Source organism: Eucalyptus grandis, chromosome 3, assembly GCF_016545825.1.
Source record: "Eucalyptus grandis isolate ANBG69807.140 chromosome 3, ASM1654582v1, whole genome shotgun sequence".
Lineage (NCBI taxonomy): Eukaryota > Viridiplantae > Streptophyta > Magnoliopsida > Myrtales > Myrtaceae > Eucalyptus > Eucalyptus grandis.
Window position 1 is genome coordinate 11,780,769 of NC_052614.1, and position 25,945 is coordinate 11,806,713.

General features: G+C 40.9%; 1 protein-coding gene and 1 pseudogene across 1 annotated transcript in view; one reads left to right on the plus strand and one right to left on the minus strand.

Moving 5' to 3' along the window:
- Positions 1-21,099, plus strand: part of LOC104439047 (hexokinase-2) — a 36,657-nt gene extending 15,558 nt beyond the window's left edge. Inside the window, 5 exon segments of the mRNA XM_039308110.1 lie at positions 2,370-2,520; positions 2,619-2,801; positions 20,555-20,629; positions 20,858-20,936; positions 20,939-21,099. Of these exon segments, the coding sequence (XP_039164044.1) occupies positions 2,370-2,520; positions 2,619-2,801; positions 20,555-20,629; positions 20,858-20,936; positions 20,939-21,033 (583 nt within the window). The 3' untranslated portion in view covers positions 21,034-21,099.
- Positions 21,100-24,033: 2,934 nt separating this feature from the next.
- Positions 24,034-24,874, minus strand: LOC108953977 (annotated as a pseudogene).
- Between the last annotated feature and the right edge of the window lie 1,071 nt (positions 24,875-25,945).

Here is a 25,945-nt window from a genome sequence, read left to right on the forward strand (position 1 = left end):
TTCAGTGCATAATTTTCCCTTTTAAGTTGGGAAATCCTCTTGAGAGAGGTTTTGAGAATAAGACACAGTTCATCAATATATCTAGAGACTTTAATAGGAATTTTAAAATTTCTTACATCGATTTCACTGTCTGAGTCTAAGTCTGTCTCAGAGTCTAAATCTGATTCTGATTGTGCCATTAGACAAATATTGGCATAATCATCGTCACTTTCTTCACACTCAGTATCACTCCAAGTTTCTGCTTTAAGTGCATTTCGATATTTCTCAATTTCTCAATTTTTCCTTTCTTTCTCTTCAACAGGGACAATTGGGTCTAATGTGTCCATTTTTTCTTGCATTAAAGAATATTACATCCTTGTTAGATTCATCATCCTTAGCTGATTTATTTTGTAGCTTTTGAGAACTTTGTTTCTTAGGATTGAATCTTTTTCCCTTTCTATTCAGTTTTTTGAACCTTCTTATCATTTTCAAAATATGTGACATTAGAATCATCATTATATTTTAATGCAATGGATTTCTTACCTTTAGGATCTTCATTTTCGTTGATTTGCTCCACTTCATAAGACTGAAGAGTGCCCAATCAATTCGTCAACAGAAAGTGGCATGATTCTTTGTGTCTCCCTTATTAAGGACTTTATGTGATTCCAATCTTTGGAAAGTCCACGCAGTAACTTGTTAACCTTCATGGGTTCAGAGATTGGTTGACCTTGATACTCAAGACCATTCACGATTACTATAAAACGACTAAACATGTCAGTGATAAATTCTCCTAGTTTCATCTTGAAAACTTCATATTGACCAAGTAGAATATTGATTCTCGTTTCTTTCACTCGATCAGTTCCTTCATAGGTGATGTGCAATCTATCCTAGACTTCTTTAGCTGTTTCACAAGAAGATATTCTGTTATATTCAGTAGGAGATAATGCACAATATAAAGAATAAATTGCTTTTGCATCAAGAGCTTGTCTCTTGATTATCTCTTCTTGAGTCATCTCGTTGGACTCTAACATCTTTTTTTTCCTCTTTCTAAGACTGTTGCAGCTTTAGGAATGATTCCTTTATCTACTACGTCTCATTCCAGAAGATCTTTTGATCTTAGAAATACCTTCATCTTGTTTTTCCATATGTTGTATTTCTTTCCATCAAAATAAGGCGATCTAGTGTTACTTTGCCCTTCAACAAGACCTGGAGGCAACATATTAGCCATGGATCGTTAACTCTAAAGTAAAGAACACTTCAACTTAAATGAGTACACAGGCTCTGATACCAATTGTGAAAGCTAGTACGAGCACCTAGAGGGGGTGAATAGGTGCGAAAACAAATTTTCGCAAAGTAAGGTATATGATTTCGCTTTTAAGCCAACTCTGTTTAGCAATAAATTATGAAAAGGAAATTAGACTTTAATAATCAAATAGAGTTACAATTAAAGTAAAAGAGCTTATGGAAGAGAATAAGAACACAGGGTTTATAGTGGTTTGACTTAATCCAAGCCTATATCCACTCTTCCGCACTAACAGCCCACCAGTTGAATTTCACTAAGAATCAAAAGAGTTGTTACAGTATAGCTCTTCCTTGATTCCATAGTGTAGAGACTCTGCTACACTTCCTCAATGTCTCACATAAGTATAAACTCTCTTTTGAGTACAAGTGTTCATTCAACAATTGAATTGACTAAGAACAATGAGCTTTAGACTTTGGAATTATTCTATCGCGCACACACTTGAATAACTGGAACATTTTCCTTATATACTCCTCCATGCCTTCATACCCTTTGGCACTTATTAAAGGAGTTCTTCCAATCTACCCGTTGGACATAATCAATTTAGGGAGATTTCGAGTCATTTAAGGAATATGACGATAGTCCACCAATTCTGCTCGCCTATACAATCAGGATTTAGGTTTCCATAAGTATAACCTTTTAAGTATGCTTCACCAATCAATGGATCTAAATTATCCGAATTGAAATCAAAACGAATAATAGATTCCAAGTTGTTATATCCAGCCGAGAGATCTTCTTCAGTCGATATAATCAAATGCTTAACGAAATACTTAGTTCTGGATAAGTTTTCTTCGATGGTCTAGAAACTGTTAATGAAGATAGACTTTGAATCTTGAGTTTGGTGATTCGGCGATCTTCAGACTTTGACTAAAGAGTCTGCAAGTCTTCATACTAGACTGATGGAAACGTTTTGTCAGCTTCAAAACACGCAAGGAAGTTTTCTCCAACAATAATGTATATTTTGGAATAAAGGTTGGGTCTTCAAGTGCAATCGCCAAGAACCTATAGACTGTCCATACTATATAGCTTGCTGTTTTTTTCTTTTTCTTCCCATGATGATGAATCCAACACCAATCCTTGTCTTTCTAAGGGATGAGAAAGGGTTATATTATGCCTTGGATCTTGGTGGCACAAATTTCTGCATCCTCCGTGTACATTTGAGCCGAAAGGAGAAAGGCATCGTCAAACGAGAATTTGAAGAAGTGTCAATACCACCTCATTTGATGACCGGAAGTTCGAATGTGAGTCTCTGTCCATCCGTATAATTGCTAATTAGTTTTCCTGTACTAATGTTAGTTCTATGCCCTGAGGCTTTTCTTTTATTTCCAATTGTTTATAGGAATTGTTTGATTTCATCGCCATGGCATTAACAAAATGTGTTGCTACAGAAGGTGAAGATTTGCATCTTTACCCTGGTAGATAGAGGGAGCTTGGTTTTACCTTCTCATTTCCGGTTAGGCAATCATCGATCGCATCCGGGACTCTAATTAAATGGACAAAAGGATTCTCAATAGAAGATGCGGTGATAATAACTATCTTAAATTGTCTTTTACAGCCTATTACATTCATTCCATTACCATGTCTTGTGATCAACTGCTGTTATGCCTATTTCTTACATCCTGGTATCCAAAAGGGATGCACGCCGGCAGATCCATCCACCTCCAGCCACTTATGCATTTGGGTCCACTTTCGAATGACACATATTTCAAGCTTGTTTTTAAATTCTCTCTTTTGAGAGATGACCGTTGCCTTCGTTTATACTAGAGACTGTTCAGTAGGACAGAAAAAGGAATCGCGCCAGATAATAGCTGTCGCGACCAAAATTTTTCGGGTGTGAACCACCTAGGGTTTGGCTAATGGATTGTTAAGCCTAAACTTAACTCGGGCTCTCCCAAACCCATACCAATTCGCGACTTAGGTTCAAGTTCTTAACATACAATTGATTTTTTAATCAGGAGTCGCCACTAATCTATTTTTGGTGGGTCGATTAGAAACCCAAGTAAAATAACGAGAGAATTATTTTACTCCTACGAACCGAGATTATGGGTTCGGGGACTTGGTTACGCTAGAATTTTCTAACGCCCTTTCGGTACCTTTCTTTTTATTTTGAAAATGTTTGGCAAGCAATTTGGATTAATTTTAAATCTAATTCTCTAACATGTGAGATGTTCATGCGGGTGTGCAATCCATCAATTTAACACCCAAGAAAGCAAAAAATAAAAATGCATGACTTACCTTGTAGCAACGAAAGCATCTGCAATGTTAATTTAAAATCCACATCAACAACCCTAGATATGGTTTCTAATTAACACACAATTTCTTTTTTTTTTTTTCACTTTTTAATGAAAATCATGCAATATGCAATGCAATATTAACTAAATGACCTAACTCTAATGACATGTAACTCCTAGTTGAATGGGCCTACATAAATAATCATTTTAATGAATCTAATCCTAATGATGTGCATGTGACATTTTCTTTTCTTTCTTTTATTTCTTTTTCCTAAAAGAATGCAATGGGATGAAAATAAAACTAAAACTATGGCATTTTTTTGTATTTTCCATGAGATTCGAAATTAAAGGTGAAATTAAATATGCAATTTAAATTAAGATCCTAATTAGTTTATATTAGGAATTACGGGCAAATTCTAATTTGAACTAAAAAATCTTAACTAAATGATCCTAAAATGCAAACTATTTGATAAAATACCTACACTTATAATAAATTAAAAAAAAGCATAATTATCTAAAAATTAAACTAAACCTATAATATAATCTTAACATGCAATGACGTGCAAAATATGACCTAATTTTATATGACATATGCATGATGATTTTTTTGTGTTTTTTTTTTTTTCGAAATTAATAATTGCCAAATAATTAAACATGCAACCTAAATTAAAATCTAGCAACATAAATTGATTTATTTGAATTTTTTATTTTTATGAAATTTTTTTATTCTAAATATGCAAACCCTTAATTTTTTAATTAACTTTTTTATTTAAATTTGAAATAAATGCTTTGCCTAAATATGTAAATAACCCTAAAACATGATATTCTATCTCAAATATATCTCAAGATAAATAAAATTAAAACGAGAAATCCATTCAAAATTACCCCAAAAACATCACATTATTCGGATCAAGAGATAATATTTCGCTAATAAAATCGATATTTTGATCTTAAGCCTTAAAGATCAAATTATCAATTTTATTCCCACTTGATTAATTATTTCATCTAAAGCCTTATAGATGAAATAAAAAACCCTGCGCGGTTGCGAATCGGGTGATATATTGAGATTTTCAATTATGCATAGATAAATAAACAAAGAAACCAAGATATAAAAAATAAAATAAACAAATAAAAAAACCAAACTTGCCTAATAAAATAAAGCAAATCTACCTAATTTGATTTTTTTCTTTTTTAATAAAAGAAAATCTTGACCACCGGTTAGGGACTCCGGCGAAGGGTTCCGGCGAGGGAGAGCTCGTCGGCTAGGGTTCCGGCGAGGGCAAACCGGTGGCGGAAGAGCTCCGGCAACAAGAGGAACGGTGGAGACCGGCGTGGGGGACTCGCGGGTCAGGTGTGGGTGTCGCGGGCGAGGGACTCCGAGCGCGGGCTGAAGCACGGCGGAGACGGGGGGCGAGGCGCGGGGAGCGTCGCGGGCGGCACGGGCGAGATCGAACGAGCAACGCGTCGCGGGCGGAGCGAGACCGGGGTTCAGATTTCGCGGCGTTGGTCACGAGCGTTCCGCGAGAGCAACCCCGGGTCATGGGAGCAACTGGATCCGTGGCGGATCGGGTTCACCGGCAAATCAGCGACGGCGGGGCGAGCGTCGGATCGCGCCGGATCAGGAGTTGCGGATCGGACCGCGGGCTCGCGGGTGGAGGATGAAGATGGGCGGCGCGGTCCGGCTGTTCGCGGGAGCGAGCTAAGTCGCGGCAGGGGGAGCGAGCGAGATGGCGGAGGCGGTGCGGTGAGCGCGGCGCGCGGCGGGACACCCCCACGGAAGAAGATGCACGATAGCGATGGGGGCTTTCCTTTTCTTTTTTTTTTTGTCTCTTTTTTTTTTTTTCAACTTTTCACCTTTTTTCTCTCTTTTTACCAACGGAAAAGAACCCCCCTTTTTCGACCGTACGCAACTCCTTTTATACCCCAAAAATTTGTATATTCGTGGTATATTTTACTGCCAATTTTGCTCGCGTAAAATTTCATCGAATATATTATTTCACCCCGCGCAATATTTTTTACATATTCGATCAAAAAATTCCCCTTTTGCGCAAAAACACATCCGAGTGTATATTACCTAAAATGTTAACGGAATATAAAACTTGCCTAAACTATATGCCATGTGATTTGATTTTTTTTTTAATATTATTTAGCAAAATTAACCCCAAAAATTTAGGTGTCAACAGCTGCTCCTCTTTGAAGGTGAGCTCGCAGAGGTTGTATTCAAAGACAAATTTAGACCTAAATTTTGACCATGCACATGCAATGAATGATTTTTTTGTCGAATATGAATTCCATTTTTTAATGCAATTTGTATGATGCATGGAAATGCTAATGCAAATGATAGATGAACCTACCTGGGATAACTTACCTTCGAGGAGGATAGAGTAATTCGAGGTAGTGAGTGTTACCTGTCCAAGACCCGTACCATTCTACGGTCGCCTAAAATAGTAACATGACTTTGTGAAGATGCTGCTTTCCTAGGACCCGTACCATTCTACGGTCGCCTAGTATGGCGAAAAGGAGCTGCTTTCTCGGGACCCGTACCATTCTATAGTCGCCCAATACGGCAGAAAAGCTTTGTAAAGAACTGCTTTCCCGGGACCCGTACCATTCTACGGTCGCCCAAGATGGCAGAAATGTTTTGTCTAGGACCCGTACCATTCTACGGTCGCCTAAACGGGGATTCATTTTCCAGGACCCGTACCATTCTACGGTCGCTGAATAAGGAATAGGTGTTGTCAAGGACCCGAATTGCAAAGAAAATTATTTTTCCAGGACCCGTACCATTCTACGGTCGCTGTTAGAGCAATAAATGTTGTCTAGGACCCGTACCATTCTACGGTCGCCTAGATTGAGGTTTTGCTTGGCTAGGACCCGAACCATTCTTCGGTCGCCCAACTTTGCGACAAAATCATCCGACCAGGGACCCGAACCATTCTTCGATCGCCTTAATCGAGATTGAATCGGAGGAAAAATCTTTGGGGGACAACTCAATTGAGTGTCGGTATGCTTAAAAGGGAATACTTGTGCAATGACAAATATTCAAGATATAGATAGAGATGTACTTACTGGTAACATCTCCGATCTTCGAAGATATGTCTCCCGCAAAACATGGTTGTAGGAGAAGCAACATGCATTTGTAATCATGCATATGCATTATTATAATGGAGGTTTATGATGATTTCCATTAATCTTGCACACAATTTCCATTGGGAATTTCCATTTTGAACACATGAGTGTCATGAATGTGTCAAATGAGGGATCCTTTGGTCTGAAAGGACTTTTTCTCTCATCCTCATTAAAATGGCAATTTCATCCTGACCTTTGATGCAGAATTTTGTCAATCACTCTATCTCACTATCGTCATGCCAAACAAGGGTCTGAACAATCTCGCAAGTGGTACAATCTCACCAATCTGAGAGGTCTTGAACAAGGACCATAATGTGGGCTTGGTCAATGGCTTAACAAAAGGGACTCTTTGAGTCAAGGCTTTTGAAAGAATGAGTGATATTTTGTAATCATCTCGGGGTTTACAAGTCAAGAACCATGCAAAATGAGAAAGAAATAATCTTGCTCGCACTTCTTCGAGCGATGCTTAAAACATGTGAACCCCTAGGTTAATTCAAATGCCCTAATCAGAAGAGACTTTGCAAGGGACATAACGTAGGCTTGGTTCATGGGTCGAGAAATGAAAGGATCATTAGGCTCAAAAAGTGTTTAGGGGAGTTAAAGTTGGTGATCATCTTGACATTTCCACCACTTTCCTTCTCCACTATCGAAGATTTTTTTTCACAACTCCATTGATTGCAACAACATTTGAGAGGTTTTTTGGTACCACCTTGTTGGGGATACGACTCACTTCATCAAGTGTTTGATTTTTTTCTTTGGGCATTGGTCTTGCTTTTACCAGGCACATTGCTTTTCATGCCCCATTTTTGCACTCTTTTTTTTTTTTTTTTACAAAGGCTCCATTTTTATTAGCATTGTAAATCATGCTATTTGAGTGGTTTGATTTTTCTTTCCTTGCCCCGGTGTGGGGGATGATCACCAATCGGGTTTAAATGGAATGAAAATTTCATAAGCTCAAGTGGGCTATGCAAAAGGTAAAAGTGTATAGGATAAAGAAAGAAATGCTCTTCGTCATCCTAAGGCACTTAAATTAACCCATGAATTCAATGCAAAAGCAATACTTAAAGATTGATGCAAGTGAGAGCAAGAAAATTTCAATTCATTTTTCTCACCATGATGCCATTTTATCTCCCATTTGCCCCATGTGGGATGATTCTTGACAGGGATAATTTTAAAAAATATCCATAAGTGTATGGGCTCAAAGGGTTAAGCAATGGATCACCCGTAGTGTTTGGGATAGAGAAACGAATGCCTCTCATCACCTTGGTTGACGTACCCTTTGCGAGATCAGCCATTTTCCTTGCGGGCATGGAATTTTTCACACAACTCACCGATGATTAGTGTATGGGATAGTGTATGGAACAAGGCTTGCCTTTCATCATTCCAAAGTATCTCATTTGACACATTCAATTTATCTCACACAATTCATCAAGGAAGAAAAATGCAAGATTTATGACAAATTTGAACAATTCAGCTGATTGAAGCATATTATTCATCATAAAATACTTGTAAGATAAGACATGGCGAATTCTATCATGGATAATACTTCTTGACAGTATCAGAATTAACTGGAGTGGAAAACTCACGACCATCCATTTCTGCCAAGATTAAAGCACCTCCAGGAAGTACTTTCTTCACCACATATGGACCACCATAATTTGGGGCGAACTTGCCACCAGGATCAGGGAAAATTGGCAACAGTTTTCTCAAAACAAGATCATTTACCTCGAAATATCTCGGTCGCACTTTTCGGTTGAAGGATTTGGCAACTCTTTGCTGATAAGCTTGGCCATGACAAAGAGCCTTCAGTCTCTTCTCATCAATCAAGTTTAACTGTTCAAGTCTTTGTTGCGACCACTCAGCTTCAGACAACTCCACTTGAGATAAAACTCTAAGAGAAGGAATCTCCACTTCCACAGGTAGAATTGCCTCCATGCCGTACACCAAAGCAAGCGAGGTTGCCCCAGTGGAAGTGCGGATAGATGTTCGATACGCCATTAATGCGAAGGGTAACCTGTCATGCCAATCTCTATAATTCTCGGCTGTCTTAGCCAAAATCTTCTTAATGTTCTTATTGGCTGCTTCAACAGCCCCGTTCATTTGAGGGCGATAAGGGGACGAATTCAGATGCTTGATCTTGAACTCGCTAAACAACTCGTCAACAAGCTTGTTGTTCAAATTTGTTCCATTGTCAGTGATGATTGTTTCAGGGACACCATAGCGAGCAATTACGTCACGTTTGATGAACTTAGCAACATTACGAGCAGTGACACTTGCAAATGACGTAGCTTCGATCCATTTGGAGAAATAATCTATGGCCACTAAAATGAATCGGTGCCCATTGGAAGCCTTCGGGTTTATTGGGCCGATCACATCAATGCCCCACATTGAGAAGGGCCATGGCTCGGAGAACTGATGTAGCTCGGTTGGAGGAACATTTATCTTATCACCATGGATTTGGCAACGATGACAACTCCTTACATGTTTGATGCAATCACCTTCTAGTGTGAGCCAATAGTAGCCTAATCTCATAATCTTCTTAGACATCATGTGCCCATTCATATGAGGGCCACATATTCCTTCGTGTACTTCTTGCATGATTTGAGTGGCTTTGAATGCATCTATACATCGCAACAAAACAGAATCGTAAGATCTCTTATACAAATTCTCACCACTAACGAAAAATTTCGAAGCCATCTTCGTGATGTATTTTCTATCAGCCTGAGTGTTTCCTTCGGGAAATTCATGTCTTTTAATGTAATTCATGATATCGTAATACCATGGTTTTCCATCGGTTTCTTTAGTCACAATTATACAATAAGCCGGCTTTGGCAAAACCTCTATCTTCAAAGGCTCAACTTCTAACCCGTCAGTGACTTGCAACATAGATGACAAAGTCGCGAGTGCATCCGCAAATTGATTATGAGACCTTGGCAAGTATTCAAATGAAATTTCGTCAAACTCCTTTACCAGATCTTCTAAGTACTTGTGGTACGGGAGTAACTTGGCATCCTTAGTCTTCCACTCACCTACGATGTCAGTAATATGATCAGTGCCGAATCTCCAAATACCATTAACTTGGCCACACACATCTCGATTGCAACTTGAAGTCCGAGGATGCAAGCCTCATACTCGGCCACATTGTTAGTGCATGGGAATATCAATTTTGCAGCTACCGGATAGTGCTGTCCATCCGGGATATCGGAACCGCCCCAAAGTGCCAGAACCGCAAGTTTACAGCTCCATCAAAGAACATCTTCCATGAGTCTTCATTTACACTCAAGACACGGTCATCAAGGAAACCGTCATCGTCATTAGAGACTCGTGAATTTCCGGCCAATAGATCGGCGATCACTCGACCCTTAACCGACTTCTGTGGCATGTATTGCACATCAAATTCGGAGATCAAAATTTGCCATTTGGCCAACTTACCCACCAAAGCTGGCCGATCAAGTAAATACTTGATGGGGTCGTTTTCGATTCACGAAAATGTCGATAATGTAGTGTGTATTGTCGCAATCTATGCAATACCCATACCAATGCCACACAAGTTTTTTCAACATCAGAATATTTCAACTCTGATACAGTGAACTTTTTACTTAGATAATAAACGGCTCGTTCTTTTTTATCCACAGGACTTTCCTGAGCCAACATTGCACCCAATGACTCACTATGAATGGTGAGGTAGAGAATCAAGGGATGCCCCGGTAATGGTGGGACAAGAACTGGTGGATTCATCAGGTACTGCTTTAACTTGTTGAATGCTTCTCGACACTCATCATCCCATTTGATCCGTGCATTCTTCTTTAGGAGCTTGAAGAATGGCTTGGCAGTCTCAGAAAGTTGGGAAATGAACCGGGCTATGTAATTCAGTCTTCCCAGGAGGCTCCGAACTTCTTTCACTGTTGATGGAGGTTGCAATTCGCATATGGCCTTAGCCTTGGATGGGTCAATCTCAATCCCCTTACTGCTTACAATGAATCCGAGTAATTTACCGGATGTTGCCCCGAACACGCATTTAGTGGGATTTAGCCGAAGCTTGAATTCACGGAGTCGCTCAAACAATTTCTTCAGGGTTTCCACATGGCTTCTTCCAGGCCGAGTCTTTGCGATTATATCATCAACATAGACTTCAATCTCCCGATGCATCATATCATGGAATAGTGTTACCATGGCTCGCTGGTAAGTTGCCCCTGCGTTCTTGAGTCCAAAGGGCATGACCTTGTAATGAAAGGTCCCCCACGGGGTGATAAATGCAGTCTTCTCCTTGTCTTCCTCCTTCATCCTTATTTGATTGTACCCGGAAAACCCGTCCATAAACGAGAATAATTCAAATCCGGCAGTACTATCCACGAGGACATCTATGTGAGGCAGTGGGAAATCGTCTTTTGGGCTAGCCTTGTTCAGATCTCGATAGTCGACGCAAACTCGAACTCGACCATCCTTCTTCATCACCGGCACGATATTAGCCACCCATTCAGGGTATTGTGAGACTTCAATGAATCCCACTTTCAGGAGCTTCATCACCTCTTCCTCTATCTTCTTCGAGCTCGGGCTTAGTTCTCCTGAGCCTTTGCTTCTTAGGTGGTACGTCCGGATTAGTAGGCAAGCAATGCTCGACGATCGATGGGTCTAAACCAGGCATGTCAGCATAGGTCCATGCAAAGACATCCTGGTATTCCTTTAGTAGCTGAGTTAGGCGTTTAGCCTCATCTTTGGGTAGATTTGCTCCAATTTTCACTTCTTTGGCTTCTTCAGTGTCACTCAAATTAATAGTGACGGTCTGCTCAAATGTGAGAGGCTTAGCTTTTTCATGTTGCTCCCAGCTACGTTGTATTTCGATCGAGTCTTCAGGATCATCATTATCGGCACTTGTTGCAATGGATTGGACCATTTCCACACCTTTGCATGTCATAGGATTGTTCCTGAAACATGAAGTAGATAAATCAGAAAGACAAACAGAGTAATCAACATCTTTGCTTTTTTTTTTTTTTATTTCTTTGACAAAAATGTTTTTTTTTTGAAACATTTTGACACGAGGAAGCATGATGAAGCCCAGGCCTCAGAATTCTCCTTGGATTTTACTTTCTTTTTATCGTTGGCTGAATATCATCATCGGGCTGGTTTGGTATACCTCATCATGCCCTCAAAATAAAACTTGCAATTTTATTGATATTCATCAATCAATTACATTTATTGAATGGAAAAATGCAACACTCAATCACTAAAAGAAAAGGAAATTGAAAACATCTCTCAGAAAACAATAAAAATTCCCACGCAGGGGAAATGTGCACAAGCAGTAAAAGAGTTACTCTTGTGGGCCAATGCCCATTTCTTCAGGGGGTCCTTCATTAATGGCTCCTATGATGAGATTGTGGAATAAGCTTGCAACTCCATCCAGCTCATCATTAGGGTTCTCTGCGTTCGGGGGTGTCGGATCATTCATGCCACCCCATCCATCTGGGACTATCTCACTAGGATCAATGTAGTAGCTAGGAGGGGTTGAATACTTCACCAAGTAATCAAACTTGCCACTAGGCTGCCCCAAAGTGTCTACCACTTCTGCTTCTTCATGCATCATTCTTGGAGGACCAGGGAATGTTTCGTGAATGCTCGGGGGTAGTGGGTTTTGCCTCTCTCGCCCTTGGTCAAGTGGCGAGTTCCGCCTCTCTTGTCTTCGTCCTTCAGAGCTTCCCCCACCTCGTCCATGGTACCCTAAACCAGCAGAACGGGACCTCTGAGGGGCTTCAATAGGGCTTCGAATGCCCTGACCATTTCTCCCAAGACCATTGCCAGGGACAAAGTCATTCCCAACCATTACTCTTCCCACCATGAGAGCAGCATTTGATACTTCAGGGGTAGGCGGTGATGAACCCCGAGAAGCATGTATAGTGGACACCAATTCGAATGAGTGGTAACTTGATTCAAACTGAAAATCCGGCTCCACATAGGGGATAGCCATCTCATGATAAATCCGGTGGTCTTCCTCGCCATACACGGTGACCAACTTCCTTTCAATCACAAATTTCACAGCTTGATGTAGACTTGAAGGCACTTTGCTCCAGCGGTATGTATCCATGGTCGACCTAACAGAAATTGAATGCGTAGGGATGTCCAAAGACTTGGAAGGGAATGTTGAAGACGACCGGCCCTATTTGTACATCGAGATTGATTTCCCGATCACTTCCTTTCTTGTTCCATCAAAAGCTCGCACCGAAGTCTTCGCAGCATGTATCCTTGACGGGTCTACCTTAAGGCGATGAAGAGTGGCCAACGGACAAATGTTTAGAGCGGACCCATTATCAATGAGTACCCGGGACACATGAGAAGACTTGTGCTTAACGGATATGTAGAGTGCTTTGTTATGTCCCCTGCCTTCAAGAGGAAATTCCTCATCAGAGAAGGCAATCAAATCCTTAAGAAGGACCGATCCCACAAATTCTTCCAGCTTGTCTACCTCAACCGTCTCTGGCACACGAATTTCACTCAGCACCTTCATTAGTGACTTTTGATGAACGGGGGATGTCATCAAGAGCTCGAGTAAGGAGATCTGAGCAGGCATCTTTCGTAGTTGGTCAACCACGTTATATTCACTTGCTTTGATTACGGCCAGAAACTCCTTAGCCTCTTCATCAGTGACCGGCTTTGCAGGTTGAGCACTGGCTTGACCATAGGTTCGACCAGATCTCGTAACAAGGTCCACATCTAGGTCATAGGACCAAGGCACTGCCTTATCATTGACATACTCATACGGCTGCGGCACCTCTATCACTATCTCTTCGTCAGATGCATCTTCCAATGGGGGCATGTCTACAAGCGCAGGATCAACCTCTTTCTTGCCAGCATCAAGTGTAGCCTGCTCCTCCTCCCAATCAATGATGAGGTGGGAGATAGTAGAAACTATGCAGTTACGATCAGCATACACAATGATGCCATCATCCACCATTTTGGCAACTCTTTCTCTCATCACCGATAAAGGGACATTTTCCCGACCTCGGTAATACCCAGCTCTCACTAGCCCATTATAGGCATCAGCCACGTGCACCTTTGAGTTCCTGATCTGTCCGACTTCAGGCTCCAGGATAGCATTCACTGTACCCTCATGCCCTGGTAGCGGATTTTTTTGGACATTTGGTTGAGCAGTTTGAAATGAAAAGGCCTTTGTATCGAGGAGATTTTGGATCTTGTGCTTGAGGGTGAAACATTCATCAGTTGAATGCCCCAATTCACCGTTATGGTAGTCACACTTCTTCGTCGGGTCGTAACCACGAATGCTTTCACGGTTAGGGCGCTTTGGTTCATTAGTAAGCAAACCCTTCTTTCGGAGGACTGTCAGCACTTGGGATGGAGACCCAGGGAGAGGAGAGAACTGCCTTCTATTATTCGCTTGGGCGAATGATTGACGGCCAGCGGGTTGTTGCTGTCTTGGGTTTACCTGTATAGCCGGGGCACGTTTGACACTTTCTTGGCTATAAGCCACGTTCACATCCACGGCTGCTTCTTTCTCCTTCTTGGCAGAGAACCTTTTAGTAGATGGCTCAAGAAAACCATCCTTCCCTTATCCCCATCTCGATCTGCTCTCCTACAGGAATAAGTTGATTGAAGCTCTCGACATACGTACTGGCCATTCGATTGCGGAACTCCGATGGAAGGGTCTTCACGAACAACTTCATCAACTCCTTGTTGGTAGGCTCAGGAGTAATTTGAGCTGCCAAGTTTCTCCATCTCACGGCATATTCTTTAAACGACTCACTCCTTTTCTTTTCCATCCGCTCCAGGTCTTCTCGAGAAGGTGCGATGTCCATGTTGAACTTGTACTGTTTAAGGAACGCATCCGCCACTTCGTTCCAGGTTTCGAGGAGGTTTACGTTCTTCATCACATACCAGTTTAGTGCGGGCCCAGTCAAACTTGCGTGAAACGATTGGATCATGAGGGGCTCATTTTTGACGTGTTGGGCCATGCGCACATGATACATCTGCAAATGAGATTTCGGACAAGATGTCCCGTCGTACTTCTCAAATTCTGGCATTTTAAACTTGCTCGGCATTTTAACCTTCTCATAGACCGAGAGGTCGAATGGGAGTGAGCTTTGCGACTCCTGCAGTTGTCTCACTTTCTCCTCCAGCTTTGCAACACGCTCATCCTGATCTGTCTTGGGAACATTGTCTAGCTTGGCCTTCCCAACAAGGACCACGTCATCTTCCAACTCAGGCATTTCATCATCATTCATTTGGGCCCTATTTGTTTGCCTCGGGACTACTATCTCAGGGAGAGCAGGTGGAGGAACCGGGTTCACTTGGAGGGATTGAAGTTGAGCTGTTATAAGCTCCATAGAGGCAGCTAACTGTTGGAGTCGGCCTTCCACGGAGGACATGCGATCGCGCATCTCGCTTTGGTCGGCCATTCTTGCTCTTAATCGCGTGATAATAGGCGAGCGTGGAGAATCCGTTATCACCTAATTTGAATAAATGAATACACATAAGCACTTCATATAAAACAATGCCGGTCCATGACGAAAGTCTAATCGCTTTTATTTATTAATGAAATTGTTTGACATTGACAATGTAAAAACACTTGAAAAGCCCTAAACAAAAAGGTAAATGGCTCAACTTCCTAAACATTAAGCTAAAGTAAAAAGACTAAATAGACTCAAGCCACTTTATTTGGCCCGATCCATAAACAAATGGGAAGCCAACGCTCGACGTAATTGCCTCTTCTCTTTGGCATCCTTTTGGCTTGCTTCTCAAGTTCTTCAATCTTCCTCTTGTGACGATTAAGCTCGCTTGCCGAGTGGGCCTTTCAGTCACATTTGGGACCTTTGGGAGATACTCGGTTGGAATCTTGTGCGACGGATGTATCGAATAGTGGCATAGTAAGTCTTTTCCTTCCCTTCGAGCTCTTCTTCAGGCAAGCTTAACTTTTGCTCGTGACATGCAAGCCAAGCTTGTTCGATACAACGGAGCCATTTTTTGTGATCACCATCCATGGTAGTGAATCGGACTTGGAATAAACCAAGCTTGAGTGGGGCGGTAGATCCCGCACGACTCGATATTGACGGGCCACTCGAAGTGGGTAGTAGGAAGTGGCACCGGTGATCCCCAATAGCGGGATCGGCTCATCATCACCATGAAAGAGACGTGCCTTGGAGACTTGGAACCATTTAGCATGCCATAGGAAAATCTTGGTATTGGGATTTTTCAACAATTTTACCCATTTCGAGTAAGAAAGATTTGGAGTTCGATTCGATGATTTTTGAATACCTCGATGGGATGATGGGAATTAGTGATATTAATGATATTCATGCGAATATTAATCTTACTCATATGAGAAAAGAACCAAATTTGTAAGAGTTCAATTGGTGCATGAAAGGTTTTATCTTCATTTTCCTTAAATCGAGTGAGTGACAAAAATGTTTCAGCTAGAATAGTGTTGACAAAACTAATCCTAGCACACACTTGTTTAACCACCCATGCGACAGCAGGATTAATGGCATCTTTACGAAGGGGAAAAATAATAAACCCGAAGAAGGCTAGGAGGAATATCTTACTTTTTAAGAGAGTGTTAGCACTAGCAAAACTCCGATCTAGGAAGGAAAAAGGACATGCAAGACAATTATCTTTCAGCACTCTTTTAATCTGATTCTTATCCATCCTAAGAAAGTCAGACAAAATTGATTCGGGTTCTATTCCGAGAGGTGGGTTTATTAGTTCCAACTCCAAAGGTTTTCCTATGGCGATGCTGTATTCCTCCAAAGTCGGGGCCAGCTCGTGCTTACCAAATATGAACGTTGATGTTTGAGGGCACCAAAAATGAGCGAGTGCTTGCATGACGCCACTTTGAATATCAATGTCGAGGAGGGGAACAAGACGACCAAGTCTGCTTTCCACATAGCTTTGACCATCGTGGCCTAGACAATCCCACCATGACTTGAGTTCAGCCTTCGGTGCAGGTACGAATCGAATGTCGGATCTTCCCATTGTTTATAGACCAAGACTCGACCAACCTAACGTCATGGACCGACCAAAGACATAAATAAGTAAATTGCAAGAGTAAAGGATAGAGAGCTTACTTTACCATACGATTAAAGCAACCACATAAACAAGCGCATGAAATGTGAGGCTCGATTTCTATCTAGACGGCTTAGCAAAGTGGAGTTAAAGGATGGGATGACTTAGTTGCAGCCTCGCATACTAAGCCAAGTCCTCTTAACTCCGGCTCGAGTCAAGAATGATACCCCAATGCGACGCAGCCTCGCGGGCAGAGGTAAACATTCTTAACACCAAGAAAAACTTTCGGGATTAAGTTGGGCAACCTCTACTACGCGGCCTCGCGGTCGAAGTCGTATCCAACTCAATACCATCCTAAATGTCCTAGTGCGGCCCAGGTCCGGCGGCGGGTTGTGTGTGCAATAATGTAGTGTTGAATGCAAGTCATGCACAACAATTTAGATCAAGCAACACTTCAATAACTTGAATTTAAAATATTCATCCCCAACTCCAACCTGCAAGGTAAGGGTTAGCAAAGACTACTCCCCTTATATCTCCTCATCTGCAAAAACATTTAACACCTTAAATGTTAGGGACGTACCTGGGATCCTCGCTGCCAAACAAAAATCATTTTTCAAAAAGAAGAAAATTGGCCTAAGTCCACTAAGTGTTTTAACACAAGTCCCCAGCGGAGTCGCCAAGCTGTCGCGACCAAAATTTTTCGGGTGTGAACCACCTAGGGTTTGGCTAATGGATTGTTAAGCCTAAACTTAACTCGGGCTCTCTCAAGCCCATACCAATTCGAGACTTAGGTTCAAGTTCTTAACACGCAATTGATTTTTTAATCAGGAGTCGCCACTAATCTATTTTTGGTGGGTCGATTAGAAACCCAAGTAAAATAACGGAGATTTTTTTACTCCTACGAACCAGAGATTATGGGTTCGGGGACTTGGTTACGCTAGAATTTTCTAACGCCCTTTCGGTACCTTTCTTTTTATTTTGAAAAAAATGTTTGGCAAGCAGCTTTGGATTGATTTTAAATCTATTCTCTAACATGTGAGATGTCATGCAGGTGTGCAATCCATCAATTTAACACCCAAGAAAGCAAATAGAAAAATGCATGACTTACCTTGTAAGCAACGAAAGCATCTGCAATGTTAATTTAAAATCCACATCAACAACCCTAGGTATGGTTTCTAATTAACACGCAATTTCTTTTTTTTTTTTTTCACTTTTTAATGAAAATCATGCAATATGCAATGCAATATTAACTAAATGACCTAACTCTAATGACATGTAACTCCTAGTTGAATGGGCCTAGCAACAACTACCACATGACATGCATTTTAATGAATCTAATTGTGCATTGACATTTTATTTTCTTTCTTTTATTTCTTTTTCCTAAAAGAATGCAACTATCCTAAAAATAAAACTAATTCAACTTATGGCATTTTTTGTATTTTTCATGAAATTCTAAATTAGGTGAAATGTTTACCTAATTAGATTAAGATCCTAATTAAATATTAGGAATTAGGTTGAGCCATTCCTAATTTGAAACTAAAATATTATCTTAACCTAAATGATCCTAAAATGCAATCTATTTGATAAAATACATACACTTATAATAAATTAAAAATTATCTAAAATTAAACTAAGTGCAATTTAATTCTAATATGCAATGACGTGCAAAATATGACCTAATTTTATATGACATATGCATGATGATTTTTTTTGTTTTTCTGTTTTTATTCATTTTCGAAATTAATAATTGCCAAATAATTAAACATGCAATTAAATTAAAATCTAGCAACCTAAATTGATTTATTTGAATTTTTATTTTTATTTCAAATTTTTTTATTCTAAATTGCAAACCCTAAAACAAGTAATATCCTAACATGCATCTAATCTAACTCAATTTTTTATTTCTAAAATTCATGATAAGTAGAATGCTTTGCCTAAATATGCAAATAACCCTAAAACATGTGATATTCTATCTCAAACATATCTCAAGATAAATAAAAACGATCAAATCCATTCAAAATTACCCCAAAAGGGACATCACATATCGCTCAGATCAAGGGATAATATTTCGCTAGTAAAATCGATATTTTGATCTTAAGCCTTAAAGATCAAAACATCAATTTTATTCCCGCTTAATTAATTATTTCATCTAAAGCCTTATAGATGAAATAAAAAACCCTGGCGCGCGGTTGCGAATCGGGTGATACATTGAGATTTTCAATTATGCATAGAGAAATAAACAAAGAAACCAAGATATAAAAAATAAAATAAGATAAAATAAACCAGCCTAATAAAATAAAGCAAATCTACCTAATTTGATTTTTTTTTCTTTTTTAATAAAAGAAAATCTTGACCACCGGTTAGGGACTCCGGCGAAGGGTTCCGGCGAGGGAGAGCTCGTCGGCTAGGGTTCCGGCGAGGGCAAACCGGTGGCGGAAGAGCTCCGGCAACAAGAGGAACGGCGGAGACCGGCGTGGGGGACTCGCGGGTCTGGGTGCGGGTGTCGCGGGCGAGGGACTCCGAGCGCGGGCTGAAGCACGGCGGAGACGGCGTCGGGCGGCGAGGCAGCAGGAGCGTCGCGGGCGGCACGGCGAGAACGGGCGGGGAGACCTCGAACGCGGGCGAGGCAAAAGCGGCGTCGGGGGAGCGTCGGGCGGCGCAGCCGAGACCGGCGGGCGGCGTCGCGAGCGGAGAAGGCAACGCGTTCCATGAGGCAACGCTGGATCCGGGCGATTGGTTCGACGTCGGGAGCAACTCCGGTGCGGCGGATCGAGGTTGATGCGGCAAATCAGCGACGGCGGGGCAGCGAAAACGTCGATCGTCGCGGATCGGGAGTTGCGGGCGATGGGACCGATCTGCTGGGTCTCCGGGCGCCCGGCTCGCGGATGAAGATGCGGCGGCGGAACGTCGGGGGCTGTTCGGGCGAGGGGCGCGTCGCGGCCGGGCGGACTGGCGCGCACTCGCGGACGGAGGCCGGCGGCGGTGAGCACAGCGCGCCTGCTCTTCGAAAAGATGCACAAGTAGCCGATTAGGGTTTTTCTACTTTTTCTTTTTTTTTTTTTCTCTCCACGTCACTTTTTTTCCCTTTTTTTTTTTTACCAACGGAAAGGACCCCCTTTTCGACCGTACGCAACTCCTTTTATACCCCAAAAATTGTATATTCGTGGTATATTTTACTGCCAATTTTGCTTGCGTAAAATTTGATCGAATATATTATTTCACCCCGCGCAATATTTTTTGCATATTCGATCAAAAAATTCCCCTTTTTGCGCAAAAACACATCCCAGTGTATATTACCTAAAATCTTAACGGAATATAAAACTTGCCTAAACTATATGCCATGCGATTTGATTTTTTTTTATATATATTATTTAGCAAAAATTAACCCCAAAAATTTAGGTGTCAACAATAGCTAAAACATGCCATTCTTATCTAGTTAAACAAGTTTGAGAACATGAGAATATGCCACTTGAAGTTCATTTGTGAATTGCCCAGTAGCTTCCAATAAGAATTCAAGTCTTCCATATCTGCATTGCAGTGAGATACGAGAATCTCTTTGTATGAGTTATTTATATGTCTCGGTCAGATCTTGCTTATATCACCAAATGGGTGAGCTAACTGGAGATTGTAGAGAAATGACTGGGAGTGCTCTATGCCATTGTTGGTTTTGTGCGGTTCAACTCTAAAATTGCCTTCTCCAATGACAAAATAAACTTAGCAAAGCAAGCATAATAAGGATTTGTACAGGTTCATTTGTGTAAGTGATCTATCAACCTAGAAGCATGAATGGAAGACTAAGTCTGTCATGTCATCTGATTTTCTGAGATCCTTATGTGCTTGCCTATACAAACTCTGATGTCTATCATCTGACCTATGTGTTCTCTTTCCCTTATGGATATCTGAGTAGGTTAGAGAAGATGTCGTCAGTGAATTGAGTAAAGCTATGGAGAGAGTGGGCCTTGACATGCTTATGGCCGCTTTGGTAAGTGTAGCTTTTTCTTTATTGTTTAGCTGAAACCGAAAGAGATCTGTTAAGATTTTTATATGTTCTACTTGTCGAATATCTATAGCATCAATCTGGACTGGGCACCATTTATTTGAAAAAAAGGAAGAAGAATTAGGTGCTACTAATGTGTGCTTAGCATTTTCTGTCAACTGCTTTTAATGTGATTTCATAATCAGGATTCCTTGAATTACTTAGTTGATGTAGGTTAATGATAAAATAGGAACATTGGGTGGAGGTAGATATAACAACCAGGATGTTGCCGCTGCTGTCATATTGGGTAGTGGAACAATGCTGCTTATGTTGAGCGGATGCATGCCATTCCCAAGTGGCATGGCCCTTTGCCTAAATCAGGAGAAACGATAAGTTCTTTTCCTCCTTAAGTCTTTCACCTTTCGGCACGGAGATCACTTCAACTTTTTGTGAGATTAGGCTTATGTGATAATAGTAACTAAGGGCACGCATGATAAAATTTCTATTTTTCTATTTCTCTATTTCTCTGTTCCCCGGAACAAGTTTGGAACATAAATCTGTTTGGTAACGCAATTTGATTTTTCTATTTCTGGAATAAATCTCTATTCCAGAAATAGATTTGAAGAAAAAATCAGAAGCTAAAATTTTTAACTTCTCAATTTCTGAAATAGAAATTGAGAATCAATTTCTGGCCAAAGATCAATTTCTGTTCCAGAAATTTTGTCATGCGCGCCCTAACAAACTAGTAGATTTAGATAAGTCAAAACTTCACTTGATATATTAAGTAAGGAATGAGTTCAATGAAGAAAAAATTTATCAATAAATGCCCAAATCCTCGCAATTATGTAGCTATCGCCTACCAATAATGTTCATGTTCCATGTTTGGTGATAAACTAACAGTTTTCAGTGCTCACCAGTCAGGCATTATCAAATTCCTTTTACATCTTCAGCACTCAAAGTCACTAGTACTTAAATTTGAGCCATTAATTTCTGTGTTACCAAACAAAGCCTACTTCATCTCTATTGTTATCATGATGTTGCGTAGACTGTTCTATCCCCTTATTGCAAATCAAAGTAGAAATGATCCAGTAATCTTGCTGTGGTCTTCTGTAATCAACTTGTCAAACTTGATTTCATCTCATTTCTGGATCGTCCTGTTATACTGCTGGATTTATTTATTACTTTTTCAGAATTAAAATGCTTTGCTTGAAAGAAGGTCGACTGAACTTACTGAGCATGGCAAATGTATGGTGGGTGATCAAATATCTTTGTCCTTTAGGTTATCAACATAGAATGAGGCAACTTCCAGTCCTCACACCTTCCACTGACAGAATATGATCAAACCCTGGATGACGAGAGTCTGAATCCGGGAGAGCAGGTGGCTTCACTTCTTTTTTCTATTTCATGTGCCTCATGAATGTATAGTTTAAGAAAGATGTACAACATCATTTTGTTGTTATTGGTAGACTTATGAGTAGCTGATTTCTGGCATGTGCCTCGGAGAAATTGTCAGGGTAGTGTTGTTGAGAATGGCCGAGGAATCAGCACTTTTTGGTTGGGTTTCCTTAAACTTCTGTCCCAATTTGCAGGACTCCTGACATGTCTGCCATGCATCATGACACATGACACATCTCCTGATCTTACGGTGGTGAGAGAAAACTGAGCGATATCTTGGAGGTATCAGCCTATCTGCAGCTTAATATCATACCTGTGGTGTCTGTAATAGCATCGCTTGTTCACTTCTGTTCTAATTATATGAATTGTATGAAAAGGTAATCTCTAATTATATGAATTGCAAGTAAATGCTACTTTTACAGCGTGGATTGATTGTGACGGTTGGGTATTCTGAGAGTTAAAATGGAAATATAGTGGCCCATGTTCCTGGAACAATGAAAGATGGTTCTTTTCTCTTATCTGCAATTATCTACAGCTGAATCCATAAATCCCTATTTAATGCTTCACTTTCCTAAATTCAATTCCCAAATTTAGGAATTGCTGAGTCCCCCTATAGTTAATGCTGATTTGTCCATCCTCAGATATTTGACACCACCTAGAGAACGATGAAAGTTATAGTTGAACTATGTGACATAGTCACCACACGAGGTGCTCGTCTTGCTGCTGCCCTTAGGGACGGGGAGAAGCAGAGATCAGTTATAGCATTGGATGGAGGTCTGTTCGAGCACTACACCAAATTCCGGAACTGCGTGGAGGCCACTTTCAGGGAATTGCTGGGACCTGAAGTTGCTGAGAACACGGTGATTGTGCTTTTGAATGACGGCTCAGGCATCGGAGCCGCCCTTCTCACGGCCTCTCATTCACAATAACTCAGAGACAAAGTGACCCTGGGAGTATCTTGGTTTGACATGATAATCTCAGTTTTCTAAATTTTACATGCTTCCCCACCCTATCCTCAGGATACCATTTGGTTCTCTTTGAGGTCTCGCTGTATCAAACTTCGGGGTGGGATACCAGTAATAGTCTAGCGAGCAAAGAACCAAGTAACTTTAGCCTAGATAGCTCAAGTATCAGAGCAAGAAGAGATGTAAATTTATTAAGTTGTGAATAACTGAAGGATCAGGCTCCCATTAGGACTCTTTAGAAAGCTCCTTTTAGGCCCTTTAATACTCTACCAATGAAGCGGGAACTAATTTAGCTGGAACCCCAAGGATTTCTCTCTTGTGGATGTTTCCACTAGAAATGATCAATAAAACATGGTTGAAGGAAATATTGTCTTATATCTCAAAGGCAATAATGGTGAGTCGGCAGGTCATTGTTACGAACTGTCTGCATTTCAGTTTACTGAGGGAAATTCTTAAAAATCCCTTTAGATGCCAAATCATTTCGAAGTTACCAATTGCCTTAGTACCGATCCATTATTTTGCATTGTTCATGTCCCAAGTTGGACAGAAATTGCTGTAAACGGTGTTGCGCATGAGTGAGATGAAGTTGTTCTATTTTTTAAACTCAATTGTATCAAGAAAACGGCTCTCGTCTTTACCAAAAAAAGAAAAAAAAGAAAACGGCTCTCATTTCTAGGTTCCTTAATGTGTTAGCATCATATAATAGCAATTCTGAAAACTGTCTTGAGTTAAGGAATATACTTCCAAGCCATCAATGGATTTGCCAACTTTATTGAGATGCAAATGTGGCAAAAGATCAGACATTCAACGGTGATACTCGCGGAACAGCAACATCTTTCGTTGCTGACGTGACTATCTTCTTTGAAGTCTATATATCTAGCAGAAATTAACATATCCATCTCTTATATTCTATACATTCTATAGGACACATTCAGAAACTAGTCTTAGGTATGGATCACTAATAAACAGTTAGACAAATCGTTTGACGCTTGTCTTTCTGTAGGATAAGTTGGGGAAGTTTTGCAGAAGTTGAGAGTTCAAAGCCCTTCACTATGCTTCTGCAACTGTTCCAGTACTAACTGTTCCAGTGTTGCACTCAAGAACATGAAAATCACTGTGCGGCATTTCCTCACTCTTAGAATTTCCAAGGAGGGGGGCAGTGTCTAAGCTGTGTCGGAATTTCTTTTCGACATTATGAAGTGGATCGCTACATCTGAGCAGCATTTGCACTACCTCCTTCATTGCAGGCCTCTTGGAAGGCTGTGTCGCAGTGCAAAAGATCCCGAGCTTAAAGACATTGATGATTTCATCTACTTACGAGCTGTCCTTGATCCCCTCATCTATCGCATCAGATATCGGCTTGCCATGTTGGACATGACAACATGCCCAGTCAGCGAGACCCATGCCTTCGTTCCTGTCGTTAGCCTCCCTTCCGGTGGTCAGTTCCAAGAGAATGACCCCGAAGCTATAAACATTGATATTCTCATTAGCTCTTGTCGTGTGAGCATACTCTGTTGTTCAACTAAAAAGAAAGACAAAACTAAATATTCCTGCTGGTAGGATATGTAGGATATGGGGAAGGCGAACCTGCATTTAGCTGAAATGAACTCATGTTAAGTGAATAGACAAACCTGGTGCCAAATAGCCGCGAGAACCAGCAACAGCTGACATGGTAACAGCTTCTCCGGGCTTAACCAACATCCTTGCGAGGCCGAAGTCAGCAATTTTTGCGTTGAACTCTGAGTCTAAGAGAATGTTGCTCGATTTCACGTCTCGGTGGATGATGGGTGATGAACAATCATTATGCATATAGCAAAGTCCTTTAGCTGCTCCTAGCGCAATCTGCAACCTTTTGGGCCAATCCAAGATCATATTGTTGGCGACACCCGGGATGGGCAACGATCCTTTCTTCTTGTGAAGCCAATGGTCGAAGCTGCTATTTTCCATGTACTCATACACCAGTTCTCGCAAGAAATACAGCACAACAATTTGACAATGTGCCGATGCTTAATGTTCCCAAGTATCTCCAGTTCTGCTGCGAATTGCTTTTCCAGCTTCTCCTTTAACTTTTGGTTATTCAAAATCCTTTTCACAGCAACGGCGTCACCAGAAGGATTTACAATAATGCGATATACTTTTCCTGATCCACCACTTCCAATCACATTATGCTCCTCCAATCTCGACAGAATATTCGATTCCGTAAAATTCAAACTTTGGAATGAAGTCAGTTTCGGAGTTGAATCAAACCAATCCCTGTTCTTTCTGGAAGCTCTGATCGTGAATAACACCACCAACAAAACACACATCGCTGCCGCAATGGTCAAGATCACGATCAAGGTGAGATTGGTCTTGCTCGATCTATGGGATTGGGCGTTGCAGACATTGATCCTCACGAACGAATTGGATGCACAGAGCCTGGGGTTGTTCAGGAAACTGGCGTCATATGCGGCGTTCTCTAACTTGGCCGGGATTGGTCCGCTGACGCGATTGGAGGGTAAATTCAAACGGTTCAGATTCAGGTGGCCGATTTCAGGAGGAATTAAGCCGGACAGTTGGTTGTCAGACAGATCCAACTGCGTGAGTACAGGTAGAAGACCGATTTCGCTTGGAATCGGTCCAGAGATCTTATTGCGACTAAGATTCAGAGTGGTCAAGGATTAAAATAATGAACAACTTTACTCAATCGTCAACACCTGTTATGACTTGAAATATCTTAAGTTTGCCTAAAAATGATGCGAGAAGGACGCCATAAGTGATGCAATTTCACATACATCGCTTAATTCGATGCCATAATTTTTCAGTCGATCGTTTGAGTACTATAACTTTAAAAAAATCACTTTCAACGACGTAGCCAATTTCCCTCGTTAGAAAATTCAATGTGACAATAATATTAATATTACTTAACGAAAATTAATGGAGAGTAAATTTAGCACATATATATCGGTTTGAAATTTTTGATAGT